Source organism: Alosa alosa, chromosome 11, assembly GCF_017589495.1.
Source record: "Alosa alosa isolate M-15738 ecotype Scorff River chromosome 11, AALO_Geno_1.1, whole genome shotgun sequence".
In the NCBI taxonomy this organism is placed as follows: Eukaryota; Metazoa; Chordata; class Actinopteri; order Clupeiformes; family Clupeidae; genus Alosa; species Alosa alosa.
In genome coordinates this window covers 18,710,123-18,730,122 of record NC_063199.1, presented here as the reverse complement: position 1 = coordinate 18,730,122, position 20,000 = coordinate 18,710,123, and the positions used below count along the sequence as shown (strand labels likewise).

Below are 20,000 nucleotides of genomic sequence, written 5' to 3'. Positions count from 1 at the left end.
AAAAAGATAAAGAAAGGAGAGAGAAAAAAAGAAACAGAATATGGATGGAGTGATTTGTCCTCCTACTCCCTGATGAAAAAATCACAAAGCGCAAGATCATCCACATGACTCCGGTGCGGGGGAGGAGGGGTGTGTGTGTGTGGGGGTGGGGTTAATTAGGCCGGGGCGGCGCTAAGTCCGTTAAACTGGATAACGGAGAGAGGATGGTGGTTGGGTCAAGTAAAGGCGAGTGGCTTTATTAGACTCTGCTTCATAAGCACGGCTTCCGCACTCTCCCACATTCATCCCCTTCTGTTCCGGCTCCCTTTCACGGGGATCAGCTCAGAGTCAGGAGCAATTGGTGGGAATAACCCTGTGTGCAATCAGCACACTGTTCTGCAGATCCTATGATCAACCCCACCCAAGTCCCATTTAAAAGAGACGTCAAGGGCTCTCTCTCTCTCTCTCTCTCTCTCTCTCGCTCAGCAACGAGCACTTTGGAGAACTCCAATAAAATGGTTTAGTACTGGAACATTTACAAGGTGGAGACGGCGTGTGTGTGTGTGTGTGTGTGTGTGTGTGTGTGTGTGTGTGTGTGTGTGTGTGTGTGTGTCTGTGTCTGTGTGTGTGTGTGTGTTTCTGTGGAGACACAAAGGACACTCCTGTCCACCCATATTCCTCGCTTACTGTAGGTCAATATGTAATACACAGGTGCCTAATAGCTTTCAGCTATTAACAGAATCCCTTAAAAGATAGCAATGGAGTATGCAAAGAGTTATTTAAAAAAATCTGGAATATATGGATTCATTACTTGATTGATTTAATTTTCATCAATGGCACATGGGTGTGTCTTTCTGTAAATACATCTTCTGCATTGGCATGTGTGGTTTTACACTTTTTTTTAATTGCATAATTCATGTTTGTGTGTGTGTGTGTGTGTGTGTTTTGCAGCTCTATGTACTGTATGTTGGCACAGGCTTTCGCCCAGACAGATATGTAGCAGCTTACAGCACACACTCTTCCCTGCCATAAGGCAAGGCAAGGTAAGGTTGTCTGAGGTGAGGTGATGGTGCGTGTGTATGTGTGCATGTATGTGTGTGTGTGTGTGTGTGTGTGTGTGTGTGTGTGTGTGTGTGTGTGTGTGTGTGTGTGTGTGTGTGTGTGTATGTGTGTCTGGCGTGTGTGTGTGTGTGTGTGTGTGTGTGTGTGTGTGTGGTGTGTCTGTAGCCTACTCACTGAGAGTGGAGAGGAGGATGGTGATGGTGGTGATGAGCAGTGGGAGCAGGCCGGAGCGCAGTGACCCCACGCCGTTGCAGTCCATCCGGTTCTTCTTGCAGGTGCACACTTGCACCTTGACCTCCGTGTTGCTGGAGAGCGAGGGCTCGCCGGAGTCCGCCACCACCAGGGGGAGCTGGTAGTTGGCCCTCTTCAGGCTGTGCAGGAGCATCACCTGTGAGTGTGTGGCTGATGGGGAGGGAGAGCGAGAGAGAGAGAGAGAGAGAGAGAGAGAGAGAGAGAGATGGAATGAGAGAGAGGTAGAGAGAAAGAGAGAGAGGAAATAAGAGAGAGCACATTGGTGCAGTTTTCTTTTTTCTCTGGATGTAAATTTAGCAGAAAGAGAGACAGACAGAGCAGAGAGAGATCTCCAGGGGAGAGAGAGAGAGAGAGAGAAAGAAAGATAGAGAGAGAGAGATTTGAAGCACTCACTTCACAAAGCTGTTAGAAAATGCTACTGTACATGAATGACGAGAGAAGCTCACAAACTCATCGAGCACCTGAACAACACACCTGAACTACACACCTGAAGTAATACAAAGGGTGTCCTTGATGTATTATGTCCCTTGCAATCTTCATTCCTCTTTCTGACTATTTTCTCTGATTCCATCCATCCCTCTATCTCCCTCTTCTCTCCTAGTTTCTCTCTCTCTCTCTCTCCATCTCTATATCTTTCTTTTGGCCCCTGCACTCACCAAAACACACAATGTATTGAGGTCATGATCCTGTAAATTTGTTGTACAGCACTCATGAATGAATCTGTCTCATTTTGTTTCAATTTCCCTCCTGCTGTCTGAGCTTTCTGTTGTGACAAACAGCAGGAGCAGAGATACACACACACACACACACACACACACACACACACACACACACACACACACACAAACTCTCTCTCTCTCTCTCTTTCTCTCGCTCTCTCTCTCTCTCTCTCACACACACACACACACACACAAACTCTCTCTCTCTCTTTCTCTTGCTCTCTCACTCTCACACACACACACACACACACACACACACACACACACACACTCACTCTCTCTCACACACACACACACACACACACACACACACACCTTCATCATTTCTGGTCTGTCAGTCACAGTTAATGCCTGCCCACAAGGTTTGCCCTCTGTCACTCAAAACCCAATGTGCAACCGCACAACCTTGAATCTAAATCTCTGATACCTCTCCCTCCTCTCCTCCCTTCCTCACCTGCTCCTCCTCTCCCTCCTCCCTTCCTCACCTGCTCCTCCTCTCCTCCCTCCTCCTCTCCTCCCCTGCTCCTCCTCTCCTCCCTTCCTCCTCTGCTCCTCCTCTCCTCCCTTCCTCCTCCTCTCCTCCCCTCCTCCCTTCCTCCCCTGCTCCTCCTCTCCTCCCTTCCTCCCTTCCTCACCTGCTCCTCCTCTCCTCCCTTCCTCACCTGCTCCACCTTCCTCCTCCTCCTCATCTGCTCCTCCTCCTCCTTCCTCCTTCCTCACCTGCTTCCCTCCTCCCTCTCCTTCCTCCTCTCCTCCCTTCCTCACCTGCTCCTCCTCTCCTTCACCTGCTTCTTATCTCCTTCTTCTCCCTCTACCTCCCCCTCTCCATCACCTACCCTGTTTCCCCTCTCCATTCCTCCCTCTTCATCCCCCCTTTTCCTCTCCTCCACTCCCTTTCTACTCTTCCCCTTCTCTTGCTTTTCATCTGGTTGTGCTGCGCCACTGCTGCTAGACCCTGGGTGCCCTTAACATAGAAGTCCTGCTAATGGCTCAGGATAGGGAGACAGAGAGGAGAGAGTGAGAGAGAGAGAGAGAGAGAGAGAGAGAGAGAGAGAGAGAGAGAGAGAGAGAGAGAGAGAGAGAGAGAGAAGAGTGTTTGCAGAATGCTGAATAGGGCATGTAAACAACTCCACCAAAGTCTTCTCCCAACTCTTAGCTCCTGAGTCCCAAAGCATTCAACTCATCCTCAGTCTATTGCTTTGATATGTTTGGGGTTTGCAGTGAGGTGACATCAGTGTGTCGTCTCACGGAGGATCCACTTATCACTTCCCTCTCTTCTGCTGGAGATATATATCTTTTCGCAATAGAAACTTTTTGAAAGCTGACTGAAAACTTGACTAAGAAAAGGGGCCACCTACTGTAGAATATCCTTGCTGGAAGGACTTTTTTTGTGGAAGATTGCCCTTGAATTCTAATATGAACAGAAATATTATCAACAAATACTTACAATTCAGCTTCTTCTACAGATTTATTTCTAAAACCCTAACCCATGAGTGAAAGATTCCAACAGAACATGATTTAGTTTATAATTAAGTTCTCTTAGACTTTGATCATATTTAAACGCCAGTAAAATAATCCCTTGGATAAGGTTGTGTAAACAAAAACAGTGAGGACACACCAAAAAAATCAATCTACTGTATAACATATACAAATATATAAATAAAAATCACTGTGAACATACTAGACATTTTACAGCTATGGTGCATTTGAGTGCAAGATCAGTAGTGAGGCTTGTAAACTCACAGTTGATCCTTGTGGCTCTCCACGTCTTGTCCAGACCGTTCTGCTTGGCCAGTTCGATCTTAAAGGGCTCGCCGTTGGGGGAGATGTCCCTGTCCCTGCCGGCCAGCGTGAACACGTTGAGCTCCTTGGCGTCCTCACACACCCGCACCACCGAGGGGTACACATAGGGGGCGTTGTCGTTGACGTCCTGCAGGGTGATCACCAGTGTACCGGTGCCTGTGGCCGGTGGGTGACCTGCAGGTACAGGGAGACACAGAAGGAGGGAGAGAAAGACGGAGAGAGAGAGAGAGAGAGAAGGGAGGGAGGGAAGAGAGAGAGAGAGAGAGAGAGAGAGAGAGAGAGACTTGACTTTAACATAACCTTGGCTGAAACATTCATCTCAGGGCACATTAGAAGTTTGCATTGATTACGACTGACAGTTATTGGTGTACAAAACCACCAAGTCCCTTGCACATAAAGGGAAAATGCATTAAACATGCATGTAACACAAAACCAATAACTTACAAACTAAGAACAAAGGAACTCTTTTATGGGCGATGCCCTCCATCTAATAGCCAGGGAGGAGGCTGAGCATTTCTGTTCCCTTGACTGCCCTCAGTCTTACACTCTGATCGTTTCATGTTCAAACAGAGCCGATATGGGAGTTTGAAATGACACTTGAGGCGGAGGGAAACGCACTTAACATTAAACATGGGGCACAAATATCCCGGCCATTTGAGGAAGGACGCCCTTCGGCCCTTTAAAACTGAACCTAGCCAAGCGGCTCTTCCTGGTGGGGCTGAGACCGATAAAAGGCCATGACTGACCGAGAGAGACTCAGGAGGCTCATCAACGTCCCAACAGCTCACTGACCACCGCCAAATAAAGAGCCATGCTAAGAGCTCCATTACAGCGCTCATTCGTTGCACGTTTCTCACACTGCTTTAATAGCAATCCAGGAAGTCTGTAATTGTATTTGTATTCATTCATAAGTGTTCTCAGAATGGATTTACGGCTAAGTGAAAGCTTGCGGTCGGGGAGGAGTTGATTACCTCAAACAAAGCCATATGGCTCCCATTTCATAAATTGCTCCACCTGCCAACAGAGGATTTATCAAGCAAAGATCTTCCCTCCCCGACCCGTGGAGCCGATTTCAAGCATGTTGTGGCGCGGTGAGGAAATGAGCAACGGAAGTGTTTTGCTGCTCTGGAAACCATGTTGCGAGGAATCTTTGAGTGTATGGCGAGCATAGAAAAAACATCCCGATTGATAAAAACAACAGTAACAGAGTGCCGTGGCCCCCATCAGAGACACGATTCGGAATATCAATCTACAGGCGATAACACATTCCACTGTCTCTTTCAATTTCTGCACTCCTAATCTCTTTTCTGCACCCCCACCCCCAACCCATCCATGTACCCCCCACATCCCAGAACAAACGTCTCATCATTTTCCACCCTCCATCAATAGCTGTGAGCGGCGCTCGATTTTATGGGGCAAGCGTATCAAAAAACAAACTGCATGTCATTTCCAAACCCCAGCGACATGAATCACGGGGGTCGTAGTTGTGGCTCGTTCGCTTCTCTCTTTCCCGCCCCTCTCTCTCTCTTGCCCCACCCCGCTCTCTCTCCGCTCTCTCTCTCTCTCTCACTCTCTCTCTCTCTCTCGCTCTCGTCTCGCGTCTGAACGGGGGCCTGTGCCCAGGCACTGCACTTTAGATCAGATTATGCTTTATTGGATCAGGAGTCTTCTCAAAAACAAAAAGGGAAATGTACACACACTCTCTCTCTCCTCTCTCTCTCTCTCCTCTCTCTCTCTCTCCTCTCTCTCTCTCTCCTCTCTCTCTCCTCTCTCTCTCTCTCTCCTCTCTCTCCTCTCTCTCTCTCTCTCTCTCTCTCTCTCTCTCCTCTCTCTCTCTCCTCTCTCTCTCTCTCTGTTTGTGTGTGTGTGTGAGTGTGTCTGTGTGTTTTTGTGTGTGTGTTTGTGTGTGTGTGTCTGTGTGTTTTTGTGTGTGTCTATGTGTGTGCACATTTATGTTTAGGTTTGTGTGGGACTGTGGGCGTGTGTTAGTTTGTTTGTTTGTGTATTTGTATGACCAGCACTCTCTCTCACACAGTGTGTATGAGTGGTTGTGTGTTTCTGTGTGTGTGAGTGTGTGTGTGTGTGTGTGTGTGTTTTTTTGCGTGTGTTTGTGACTGTGTGATAGATTAGGAATATACGGATAATGAAATTACATTCATGCAGTTGTGTTTTCATGTATTTACCAAGCACAAAAGACAGAAACCATCCCTTGGTTGAGCGATTACATTTTGGGTCAGACCTGCATTTAGAGGGAGGCCTGGTTCTGCTCTCCTCTGCTTTGTCGGGCAGATCTCTGTTACTGCTAATGAAATTAAACCTCCTGTGGTCAGTGGGGAATGGAGACGCCATGCAGGAAACAAGGAAAGGATGGAGCAGAGGAAGAGGAGGAGAGGAGAAGAGAGGAGGAGAGAAGAGAAGGGTGGAGTGGAGAGGAGAGGAGAGGAAAGGAAAGGAGAGGAGTGGAGAGGAGAGGACAGGAGAGGAGAGGAGAGGAGAGGAGAGGGATGGGAGGAGAGGACAGGAGAGGAGAGGAGAGGAGAGGAGAGGGATGGAGGAGAGGACAGGAGAGGAGAGGAGAGGAGAGGAGGGAGAGGGATGGAAAGAGAGGACAGGAGAGGAGAGGAGAGGAGAGGAGTGGGTGAAAACAGCATTGCTGTAAATGTCAGCAGGGATGAAGAACAGCAACCCTTGGCTGAGCCCTCCGCCACCGCCCTCTCCTACAGCCACGCTATCGCACAGGCTTTTGACAGCATCTCAATTGACTCGCCAGACATGAACACACACAGTTTAGTTTCTCCATCACACACACACACACACACACACACACACACACACACACACACACACACACACCTAAACACACATACACACAAATGCCAGTGAGGAAAAACAACAGAAAGCTCAGGCTAATGCTTCAGAGGCTAGGCACACATAAGCCTCTGGGGCCACAGACAGCCAGCATCATGAGGGTGAAAACAGCAGCCTGTGCTGTCATGTCAAACCCACCATAGAGAAGATGAGCAATTACTGCCTCTCTACTGATCCAAGCTGTCACTTCTTTAGACCCACTCTTTGTCTCTTACACACACACACACACACACACACACACACACACACACACACACACACACACACACACACACACACACACACACACACACACACACACACAGTCACAGTAAGCTCTGTATGCGGATAAATACACACCCTGGTTAGTCAAGTCACACTGACCAGTAATTCAGGAGAGGCTGTGTGTCAAGACATCCAGTGTGCTGACAAATCCAAATCCACATTGAGGGGTGTGACCGTGGCTTAGCAACTGGACTGGCATTGAATTGTCAAAAGAAAATAATTCTTAACAAAAGTACAAATAGGAAGAATAACAAAGAATATGGTAAATTAACCTGAAATGCACATATGGTCTGCTTTTCACCTGCACAGCACATGACCTGATTGGTCCTTTAACGACTTATGAATTACTTTATAAATATAATGTGCTCGTACTGTAACAATAAGTCTTCAGGATATGGGGTTATGAGTCAGCCATGGTTACCATCAGTAATGTGTTATGAAAGTGCAAGCACATTACATGGCTAATGACTTCAGTTATTACTTCAGATGTCTTCAGACTTCAGTTTGTCTTGAATCACTATTGGCCTTCCACAATGCACGGTGCAATGTAACATGACACGTAACATGACACAAACCTGACACCGCATGACTACCACAGTGTGAGAACCCAGATATGTTATAGAGAAGTCAGACCCAAGAGTCAGTTGGAACGGCTGCGGGAGTGCAGTGGGGGAGCAAGTCTAGAGCTGCACCGGTGTTACAATGGACGCCCTGACAGGGACTAAACAAAGGGTTGTCATGGCGAATGGAACCCATGAAATGCAGTGGGATTCCGAAGGTGTGTTCCTCATTAAAAAGATGTGACACATACCAGGGCAAAAGCTGAGCCCACAACAAAGACACAAACACACACACACACACACACAGACACAGAATTACACAGCGTTAATAAAACATGTTATAAGATGAAAGGCAATAATAATTATTATTATAGGAATGATGATGTAACACACAATAAGAATAAAACATACATAAAAAGAAATATAGACATATAGAAGTGCACACACACACACACACACACACACACACACACACACACACACACACACACACACACACACACACACACACACACACACACACACAATCCCAGATATCTTTACATGAACACATTAAAGCAGCTTAGATTGGTGCTTGCCTTTCCATGGTGAATGCTTTTTTCTCCCTTTTTTTTTTTCTTTTCTTTTGATGAAGTGTCAGGGGAATGAGAGAGAAAGATGGTCGAGAGAGAGAGAGAGAGAGAGAGAGAGAGAGAGAGAGAGAGAGAGAGAGAGAGAGAGAAATCTATGCCAGAGATGAGAGGAACAAAGCAATGCTAGAGCGACCAAGCATTCAGCGCCAGACCGCCAGCCTTATGAAAATACATTTCACCATGAGCAGTATAGCAGCAAAAAACCCTGTGTGTCATCAACACACCCTCACTTTGGCCTCAACTCTTTCCCCGCTTACACAGACACAGACACACACACACACACACACACACACACACACACACACACACACACACACACACACACACACACACACATTCTCACATGCACGCACGCAAACACACACAAACACGCATGCACACACACACACAGACACACACACACACACACACATTGAAAGAGACCGTGAAAGGACAATCTTCTAAATTCCAGTCTTTTGCAAGTTCCAAAGCCTGGGAGATACAGCAGCGATAATGCATGAGTGAATGGTAGCTCTCAGCTAAGCTCGGCATTTGGATTTGCTTTTCAGATTGCAGGGAGACCAAGCCAGGGATGTGGCTTTTGTTTATCTGGGGGTCTGATGCGACCGTGGCTCAATGCTATGTATAGATTGAGCTATTCTGAGCTGAGATTGATAGGAGAATCACAGTTATTTTCCAATGTCACTTCTATTCACTCGTCCGGCGACACAAGAATCTTCAGAAAACGAGAAACAAAAAATGCTGTCAAGCAATCTGGAGATAGAGAGAAGGGTGAAAGACAAGAGGAAATACACACACACACACACTCACACTCAAACACACACACACACAACACACACATACACACACACACTCACACTCAAACACGCACGCACGCGCACGCACGCACGCACGCACACACACACACACACACACACACACACACACACACACACACACACTTGTGAATATGTTAGGCCAAGAGAACCTTTTAAATTCCATATTTTTCCTGTTTCAAGCACTGTTTTTTATTCATATTAAGTTGATTTTGAATTTTGCAGGCAAACTATTATCAGCTGAGTGGTGGTTGAGCACATTCTTTGCAGCTTGTGGCTCTCTATGAAGTACAGTAGGCTATTGACATCAACCCCTGAAAGACCAGCTGAGGGAGGACAGAAAGGGAGGTGTGTACAGTAGTCCACTTGTCGGACTTCTCTTGCGTTTAAAAAAACACACTTTTATCTATTTTCTTCTGCAGGAGCTATGGGTTAGCTGATATGGCATGTAAGCCAAAAAAAATCTTGTACACAGCTTCAGTACGTTCACTTTTAAAATTCTCTCTCATCATAGAGACTTGCAGGGTGGTAGGACAGAGAACAGATGTGGTAGGAGTTACTCCTCAAGCTGGTTTGAGCTCTTCTTCTCTTCCCCTGGGCTAGAGGACATTGCTGAGGACATGTATCTTTACATTGGTGCATGGCAACACATTTGTTTGTTGTGGTGATTATAACACACACACTACTACACACTACCACACACACACACACACACACACATATACCCAATTCAAATACACACATGCACACCCATAGATATACATACAACACCATGCTTACAGGAATATATGCAGATATCTCACACACACACACACACACACACACACACACACACACACACACACACACACACACACACACACACACACACACAATTTCAAAAACAGAGTTTACAAACTGTACTTCTGAGAGATTGTGGGGAGCCATAGATTGTTGTTATGAAAGCTTTCAGAGTAAATTTAGACTAGTGGCATGCATATTTTGCTTTCCCAGAGTGTTGCACCTTGTCACCACCCCCCGCCCCCTCTCCAGAAAAACAAGCTGAATAGCTCAGTGCATCCTCACCACTAGGCCTTTCGCTTCGTTTCTGGGCTCTTTCAGACAGGCTGTGAAGAGCTCTGCTTACAGGGGCTTTTAGAGTTCATATGCTAAAACGGGCAGTGGGACTCGGAAAACACATAATGAAGCAGAGTTCAGCCTAGGTACAGCCTACTTACTAGGCTAGAGATAACTACTGATGTGAGTGTGTTTCTTCATTCACACAGACTCCAAAAAGGAACTTCAGATAAAACACCCACACACCACTTCATCAGTCCTCCTCTCCTAACTATCGTCATCATCTTCATCATCATCATAATCAGCACCTTCGTCAGCGTGAGCAGGTAAACAGCCTCCATCTGAGGCGACCTCTAACTCACATTGTCTCCTCTTCCTCCGTCTCCCCCGTACACTAATACCTGTATGCTCATCATCTCTGCGCCTCGCTTCCCTCAGACAGTCATTCAGGCCAGCATCCGTCTTAGAGATGGGCCATTCTCTAGACACCAAAACATTGTGATGTTCGTTTAATGCCGGGGTCAGAATGTAACACCTCCTTGGTCATAGATCATATTTCAAGGGGGTGTAAAATGAGCAATGCTTTTGTGGTCTTTGGGGTGAACACACATGATTGCATTTTCCATTAGGATTTAATATAGAGTATCATGTGTGCCTGCTTGTACATGTGTATGTGTGTGTACATGTGTGTGTGTGTGTGTGTGTGTGTGTGTGTGTGTGTGTGTGTGTGTGTACACGTGAGTGTATGCGTTCATCTGTGTGTGAAAGTGTGGATTTGTTTGTGTGTGTGTGTGTGTGTGTGTGTGTGTGTGTGTGCTAGAGTGAGTTCATCTGAGTGTGTGTGTGTGAGTGTCTGTGTTCCTGCCTCTGAGCCCAGGCTGTCATTGCAGGCTAATTCAGCATTAGCTGACTGATGTGCATGCTTGCGATGATGATTACTCTTTTGACTTTCACGACAAAACACACTTCAGATGGATCTCTCATTTCACACAGCTAATGGAATTCTGCCGAGGAAAATAAGACGCGTGCGCCGACACTAATAAAATGCTCGTCTGAGATCACAGCTCTCGCTCTGTCTCTCTCAGGGTGCCCTTACCTGTGTGTGCTCACGCGAAACACACCACCACCCACAGACACACACTTCACTGTCCTGTCAGACTGAAGCAGGTGACGCCTTCTTATGATGTCCATAACATTCTCTAACTCCGTTTTCAACTTCATCAACTTATTCTTTCACCTCGAGGCATTCTTTCGTGTGTCACTTAGGTAGCATTTCAATTTCACCTCCATATCAGTTGTGGTTGGACCTGATCCCAAACCTTCCTCCTCCTCCTCCTCCTCCTCCTCCTCCGGAGTGTGATTTACAGGGTAAAGTATCAGAGGCCTTGATGAAAGTCACACCGTCAGAAACAAAGGGGAACGATTTGGTTGAATATGGCATGGCATATATGAGGTGTTGCAATGGAAGTTTTTGTCAATATAAGGTTGTTTTGTTTTTTTGTGGCATTGTGATTTTTGCTATGTGATTTGAATTTATTGTTAAGAGAATACGTTCTTGAGATGAAGCATCTCGTTTTCGAGGGGTCCTCGAGACATAAGACAAACACAATACAGCACATGTATATTCACACTCGCTAAAGCTCTCCCTCATCCCACCTCGCCTGCCACACCGACTCCTTATTGAAAACAAATCCATGTATTAAACATAATGCAGTATTAAGAGGCATGGCACGCGCACACACACACACACACACACACACACACACACACACACACACACACACACACACAGTGTGTGTGTTTCATTAACTCACGGATTGGGATAAATGCAGAGACCAAATTAAAATTTCCCTCACGGGATCAAAAGAGTATTTATACTATATATATATATACTTATATACAGTATGTATGTCATATATATATATATATGTATATCTATATATATATATATATATATATATATATATATATATATATATATATATATATCTATATCCATTCATATATATATATATATGTATATCCATATGTCCATATTATAGTATAAAGTATAGTATTTATACTTATATATATTATATACTTATATACGAGTATGTATGTCATATATATATATATATTATTGTACTATATATATATATATATATATATATATATATATATATATATATATATGTCTATATGTATATATATATATATATATATATATATATATATATATATATATATATATATATATATATATATATATATATATATTATATTATATTTTATTACACATACATGATGCATGCAGGTTGTTTCTAATGACATACATATATATGCATCATGTATGCATAATAATAATAAAAAATTAAATCTGAGGCCCAGGAGGGGTGGAGAGACTCCTGAAGCCCTTCTGTTCCAATGACAAATTGGGTACAAGATATGATGGGCAGCAAAGCCGAGGTGTCAGTCAGACGTGACTCTGGCAGGAGTGTGACTGATGGTCTCTCTCCTCAGGCCAGAGGCCTGGTACACAGGAAGTTCAGGTGTCGGCTCTCTGGCAGGTGCCGTGCGGCCCAGGGCATTGGGGGCCAGTAGTGGAGGAGAATGAGAGGGCCAGCAGAATGATTGACTTCAACTGCTGAGAAAATAATCCTTTGCTGCAGGCGGTCGGGTATTGCTCTCTCTCTCTCTCTCTCACTCTCCAGCACACACACACACACACACACACACTGACTGACTGACTTTCTCTCTCTCTCTCTCACAGTCTCTCACACTCTCTCCAGCACACATAGGCACACACCACACACACACACACACACATACTGACTGACTGACAGACATACACACATAACACATACACTTTCACATTTCGACTCTTTTGTGATTTCTCTTGTGATTTCTCTTCTTTGTTATCAGTAATGAACATTCTGGTGCATTTAACCTTTCTCTCTTTCTCTTTCACTCTCTCTTTCTATCCCTCTCTCCCTCTCTCCCTGTCGGGCTGGAGGTTGGCACTGGCTGCTCTGAGTCGAGTCAGCATCTGGCCTTGCATAGCATGCTGGGAAAAGCGCGGGCCCAGACCTGCTGCTCCTCGTCTCGAAACAGATGCTCTCCGAGCCGCGCCGCACCACCAGAGAGAAGAAAACACGGAGAGAACAGGAGAGAAAGAAAGAGAAGAAAAAGATGGCAGAAAAGAAAGAGAGAGAGAGCGAGAGGAGGAGGAGGAGGAGGAGGAGGAAGTGTAACACTGTACTGAATTCACTAATTAATACCAGGTTGATTAATCACGTAATTAAAATGAACACATAAGGAAACATAGGGGAACAAACAAATCCCTCTTTATAGGCGACCAAGCCCTTAGCTCACACTATGACCCACAGACCATGAGTCTTTTGACCTAATAAACTGATTGAAAAATAGACAGAACAAGAGAAAGAAAGAAAGAAAGAAAGAAAGAAAGAAAGAAAGAAAGAAAGAGAAAGAAGGAGAAAGTAAGCCAATAAGAGACATTCCACATGCAGATAATACCAGTGCTCTCTCTGATGCTTTGGACGTTGCTTGACATGGTAATCCTTAATGGTAATAGAATTTTCGGAGAAAATTAAGCCACTGCAAGTAAATTACAGGTCGCAAGCGTTGTCTGCTATGACATAATAACTGAACAAAGCAGAAATGGATGAGCCAGATGGATGGAGTTATTCCTTCCTGTGATGAGAGAGAGAGAGAGAGAGAGAGAGAGAGAGAGAGAGAGAGAGAGAGGGAGAAGAGAGAAGGAGGAGAGGAACTCAGGGAGGAACAGATCAGGGCTCTGTGATCGGCTTCGGTGGGAACATGGCAGCGCATTTGAAAAGATAGAGTCTTGAATCACAACAGACAGGCTGAGACATGACTGACTGAGCTTGCTAAGAAATGGAGATGGCTTGGCTCCAGGGACAGCATACAACTGCCAACTAGACGAATAGACAAACCACCAACTAGACGATTTTTGATCAGATCCTTGTGGTAAGGAAAGCCCATTCTATTTGGCCAGCAAAGTGAGGTTATCTCTCAGCTGTTAAAATAATGCTCACCTGTTTGGGCTTCAGCGTTTGTATGGCACCTGGTAAGGTAGCCTCAAAGTTGTCTAAATACATGCTCTTGGTATACTGTGCCCAGGGATGAGCAGTATTTCTAATATATGTATTTAAAATACGTACTTCAAAAACAAAATATTATTTTGTAATTTGTATTTTATTGAGATGATGAAAATGCCTTCGTATTTTGTATTTTCAAAATACTGTAAAATACAAGGACTTGAGTTCACAAGTTTATATTGCAACACTTGAGTTTGCTATTTTCCTTTCTTTTTTCTGTTTTACAGTTTTTTTTCTAGACTTTAAATTTGTCTGTTCTCTGACCTGTGAAATATTTCAGTGCTATGGTAACTTGACAAGATACCTCAAACAAGGACATTTCCAATTTTGCACATTTTAAATAAGAAATGATTGATAATGTCATAATAATTGGCTTCTAATTGGCTTCTAACTGATTGGATGGTATTAATGTGACAACCTGATTTTTATTTTTACTTTTTTTTGTATTTACATTGATAGAGGTTGTGCACACACCAGTTTCAGATGTATACAAAATTATTCAACTGTGATGAAACTCACCATAAGTGTGGTAGTGATGGTGTTAAATAACTTAAAAAGGTGAAAATTCTACCTACAGTAGTTTAAATGTCTAAATAAGTCATCTATTTGGATTGTTTGTCTTTGAGTTAATAATAATAATTGTCACTGATTCATAGTGGGCAATCTATTACACCAACTGTCGGTGGGTGCTGTGGCTAAACTGGCTTCCTGGGGGCGAGGTCTCGGCTGAGCAGATTTACTGATGGCTCCCTGGAGCAGCCTGACTTTATGGACCTGACATTTCTAAAAGGCCGTAAGGGGAGAGATCTCATGGGCAAAGTGCTCTCCCGAGGCTCCGCCAACAGGTTCCATGTTCCATTTCCACAGACTCCAGTAGTGTTTTTTCAGAACCTCTCATAAATCTTCAAAGTATGCAGAAAGGTGAAAAAAAAAATCATATTGTTTCCATTTTAGTTTTCACTGGGATTGCAATCCGGACCGTTCTGGGATTACGATTTGGATATCCTTTGCCGCAAACCCTCATGGAGAGACATCCTGATGGGCACTCAGATCAGCAAGGAATGGGAAATGTCTTTGGTGATGGTGTCCAAAATATGATCTGGTGTTTTGTCTTGTTTTTGCTGTAGTCTTGACAAGAAAAGCATGTCTTTATCAACTACTTGTAACCACCATGACAAAATATTCCCAAATTGACCTCGGATCTAATAAAAAGTCTAATGAAACATCTCAAATGAAATACTTTTTTTCTTTTCATGTTTCAAATGAATTCCCATGCGCTCCCATTCTCAGACATGATGAATACTATCCGGTTGTTAAGTCATAATGCTATAATGTTCTGATAACTGTTTTTCCAACTGCTCCCATAGCCACTTATTTTTCTCCATACATAGTAAAAGAAACTATTTTTTTCCCGCTATTCAGAATAGCCTTCAGATAATTGCCATTCTACTACTCACTTGTTGTCTCAATCTAATAAAATAATTTTTCATTGAGGCCTGGACGTTACCCCTTGATTATATCATCTGTCTGCACAGCTACAGTAATTACTCTGTTAGAGTGAAGTGATTTTTTACACTTACTAAAACGGAGGTGATGGTGACAAGATTTAAAGATTGTGAGAACTGGCTGGCTGTGATAATAAACGTTTTGGACGAAAAACCTGTTAGGCCTTGTGACGTTCAGCTTAACAACCGGATGTGGAGGTTGATTAGCCTGTGAGTGCTTTCCTTTTAAGAAGCTAGTTAGGAGTAGAGCCCGACCGATTTATTGGCGGGCCGATATTATCGGCCGATATTAGGCATTTTCCATCGGTGTCGGCATTTATAATGGCCGATAAATGAATATTTTAAAAATAAAAATAAAAACGGAAACACCCTTTAATCATGTCATGAGTGTTGACGTTGTATAGTTTGTCCACCAGAGGGCACTCTACACCACCCCTGCTGGCAACACTCGTGTATAACGCGCTACACATCCTGCAACCTGCTGATCCAGCCAGAGTCCGGGCAGAGAGAACCAGTTAACCGTGAGTGAGATCATCGGTGAAGTGTGTTCATGGTTGGTCACGAGACATACATTGCTTGAATAACAATTAAAAGAACTCAAATAAGCATGACAAAATTCGTGAAAACAATGTTCAGTTTTGCTGCTGTTAAATTAGCCGAGAGTGAAGCGGAATTAGCTAATTACGTTACGTTGTTACAGTGTAGTTGACTGTCTGTCCTTTTAACTTTTGACAATGTGACTGAAGATGTATTTCTTTAATAGCGTAACAGTTATAGCAGTGAGACGTATCATCCCTCCGCGGCCTGTTATTTTAAACGCGTATGTTTTACAATTTGCAGTATGACCTTATCCATTGCTAAATTATGGCTCATCATAGACTAGCAGACCACAAAGCTAGCTAATGCCATGACTATGAGTGGAAGACCCCTAACATTAACATTAATGAGCTTGGAAACCACAACGAACTTTTCTATTCTATTCTATTCTATTCTGCCTAAATAAAGTAATGATTACTGTATTTATAACTAGTATATCTGTAGTTACAGTCCCTGCATTGTAAAATGTAAGTTAGATGTGCGAGGAGTGAACATTTAGACATAGAGAAAAAGTATCAAACGTAGCTTGTGCATAAAAGTTAGCTTTTCTTTTACACGTGTGTGAAATCCAATGACGCCAAGTGTGCGTTTCAGACTGTCGTTCAGCCGCAGCATTAACGAGTTACATAATGGATTTAGATCACTAAATAGTAGGTTTTAGAAGGCAGGCAGCAACTGATGATTGAAAATGGTTTGATGTAGCTTGATGGAAATAATTTTAAAAGTGCAGGTAAAGGGATAAGCAAGCTGACATTGTAATTATAAGGTAGATTATAAGATTATATAGATTATAAGGCAATAGGGACTAATTATTACACACGCACACTCAAAGACTAAGTTTCATATCTTAAGTTTCTATTTTTTTACATTTTATTTATCAGAACTTTAATATATTTTGATGTTCCTCTGTTCCACTGTGACAATATTATTTAAAAATAAACAAGTTTGTTTTTAAAATGCATTATCATATTATTTTAGTCAATACTCATAAATAACTACAAATAACTAATGTTAGGGAAATCTGTTAATGTTTTGTTGCGCGTTTAAAAAATATATATCGGCCGATATATCGGAATATCGGATTTTTAAATCAACAAATATTTGTATCGGTATCGGCCTTCAAAATCCTTTATCGGTCGGGCTCTAGTTAGGAGAAAAACCTTTCCATCATTCCTCTCTTTTTCTCTCTCTTTCTTTCATCTGGAGGACGGGGTACTGACCCCTCTCTTTCTGGGGTGAGTCAGCCTTAGCTCCATGGAGAGGGTGAGAGAAACAATGAGGACGTGGCTTCATTAGTTGAGTCTGTGTTCTGAACAGCCCTCTTTCAAAAACTTCAAAGAGACAGAAATAGAGAGAGAGAGAGAGAAGAGAGAGTGAGAGAGAGAGAGGGAGCTCAATATTCTGTGCAGTCGTGCTACCCTTGTGCCCCTTGAGATTTTTTTTAATCATATTTCACCCCTCTAAAATGACCAAAACCTAAAGAAGGATTCTCAATATCAAAGAAAAAGAGAAGAGGATCAATAACGTAGCAATCTGGCCTTTCTCTCCACTTTCCCTTTGTGTTCCTGTGACTTGATTCAGAGAAGAACATCTCAGACAGTGACACACAGTAGGCCTAGCAGCAGCAGCTAGAAAATAATAGAAAGAAAAATAATACCATCCAAAAAGCAACCCTCAAAGAACCAACAGGAAGGAAGCGTGGTGAGCCTCTACTTTATCTTCTTGAAACTAGCACAAAGAATCAATTACATCAGAGTACAACCTTCTCTGTTAGCTAAAGGCTATCTACCTAGCTAAGTACATACTCAAGCAACATCCAGGGACTCAGATACCACTCAAATAGAACGCAGGCCCAGTACCACAAACCTGCGCCTCTAGACATAAGACAATGACTCATAGCATAAAGTCATTTGCAAGCATTACAAACAATTAAAAAATAGGAACATTTCCTGCAATGGAAGACAGTTACCGATCTACAAAGACGGAGCTATTAATAATAATACCTTCCTCACGGTAAGTTTATACCAAAACAGAACTGTTATGTTTCAAGGGAGCAAAACAAGACTTAGCTCTGTCCAGCAAGACATGAACATTATAATCAGAAGGAGTCAGAACGAGTCATGCAAGGCATAGGCAGTCTATCTGAAACACACAGTGCCAACCAGCAACTAGACAGGGAACAGTTCCACAACCTCAAACAGGAGTTCACAGCATGTGTGAAGGAGTTATGGGGATAAATTAGAGACCTGCGACAGGACAGCACAGGACAGGACAGGACAGGACAGGGAGGCCCAGAGGAGAGAGCTTAGAGAGGTCAGAGAGATATGATGAACCCCAGAGAGGAGGTGAAGAGCATGCTGCATCCCAACACTTCAACTACCCCACACAAACTCCAGCATCAACCACTACAGCACAGACAGAGCTCTCTCATTCATCAAGATCACCATCTAGCACATAACCACTACAGCACAGACAGAGCTCTCTCTTTCATCAAGATCACCATCCAGCACATAACCACTACAGCACAGACAGAGCTCTCTTTCATCAATCCAGCACATCACTACATCCAGCACAAGATCACCATCCAGCACATAACCACTACAGCACAGACAGAGCTCTCTCTTTCATCAAGATCACCATCCAGCACATAACCACTACAGCACAGACAGAGCTCTCTCCATCAAGATCACCATCCAGCACATAACCACTACAACACAGACAGAGCTTTCTCCTTCATCAAGATCACCATCCAGCACACAAGCACATGTCCACACACCCCTCCGTATCAGATATTGATATATTAGTTGAAATAGCAAGCTATTTTATTAGCAAGCAACCAGATGCAAATGCAAAATTATTTTAATGGCACATTTCTAAATGAAGAGAAGCTATTTCTGGGCAGAAAAAAAAAACATCAAAACTTTGGTGCCCTCAAACGGCAGATGCAGTTTAAACTGCTGAACAACAAAAGTGACCTGTGGACACAACAAAAGTGTGTGGCAGTGTGGGGATATGTCCAGTAATTAGCTGTTTATGACTACTGGGGTTGTTGTTGTCCAACTGGCTACACCTTAAAGAAATATAGACATTAAAATCATGATCTGAGTTATTTATTATATTTTGGGTTTCTCTTACCCATCCTGCATCAGTGGACCCTGTGCCTCAACAGCCAGCACACAGACATGGAACTCAGTATTCCACATCCCCGAGGCAACACCATGCTCTTCAGCCTAGAGGGCACCGCAACCCTGCTGCAGTAGCAGCTACCCACAAAACACACACAGACACGCAAACACACACACACACACACACACACACACACACACACACACACACACACACACACACACACACACACACACACACACTGCTGTTGCACAGTCGTTTCTCTCACAGAAGGAGAGAGCTCCTCACAGGTGTATTACCATCTGTGTAAAACAAACACTTGTGTGAGAGTCTGTGTGTGTGTGTGTGTGTGTGTGTGTGTGTGTGTGTGTGTGTGTGTGTGTGTGTGTGTGTGTGTGTGTGTGTGTCTGTGAAGAGGAACAAAAACACATCCAGTTCCTCGCCTGCATTCCTCCCACAGTCATTAACACTTCCCAACCTTTGGCGCACTCTCGCCTCTGCAGTATTTACTCCTGAAAACAGCCAAGCAATCTGCAATCTGTGAGTGTGTGGAGGGCTAACTACGGCCCAAATGAGGAGCAAAGCACTATGGGCCACAACAATTACTTTCCCTCTCTCCTCTCCTCTCCACTGTAAAAGCAGCC

The 20,000-nt window shown here is 43.7% G+C and overlaps 1 protein-coding gene across 1 annotated transcript in view; it reads right to left on the bottom strand.

Moving 5' to 3' along the window:
* Positions 1-20,000, bottom strand: part of cdh13 (cadherin 13, H-cadherin (heart)) — a 431,894-nt gene that overhangs the window by 19,186 nt on the left and 392,708 nt on the right. The window contains exons 13-14 of the mRNA XM_048257795.1: positions 3,756-3,989; positions 1,216-1,443 (exon numbers count right to left, since the gene is read on the bottom strand). Coding sequence (XP_048113752.1) covers positions 1,216-1,443; positions 3,756-3,989 — 462 coding nt within the window. The remainder of the gene's footprint in view (positions 1-1,215; positions 1,444-3,755; positions 3,990-20,000) is intronic.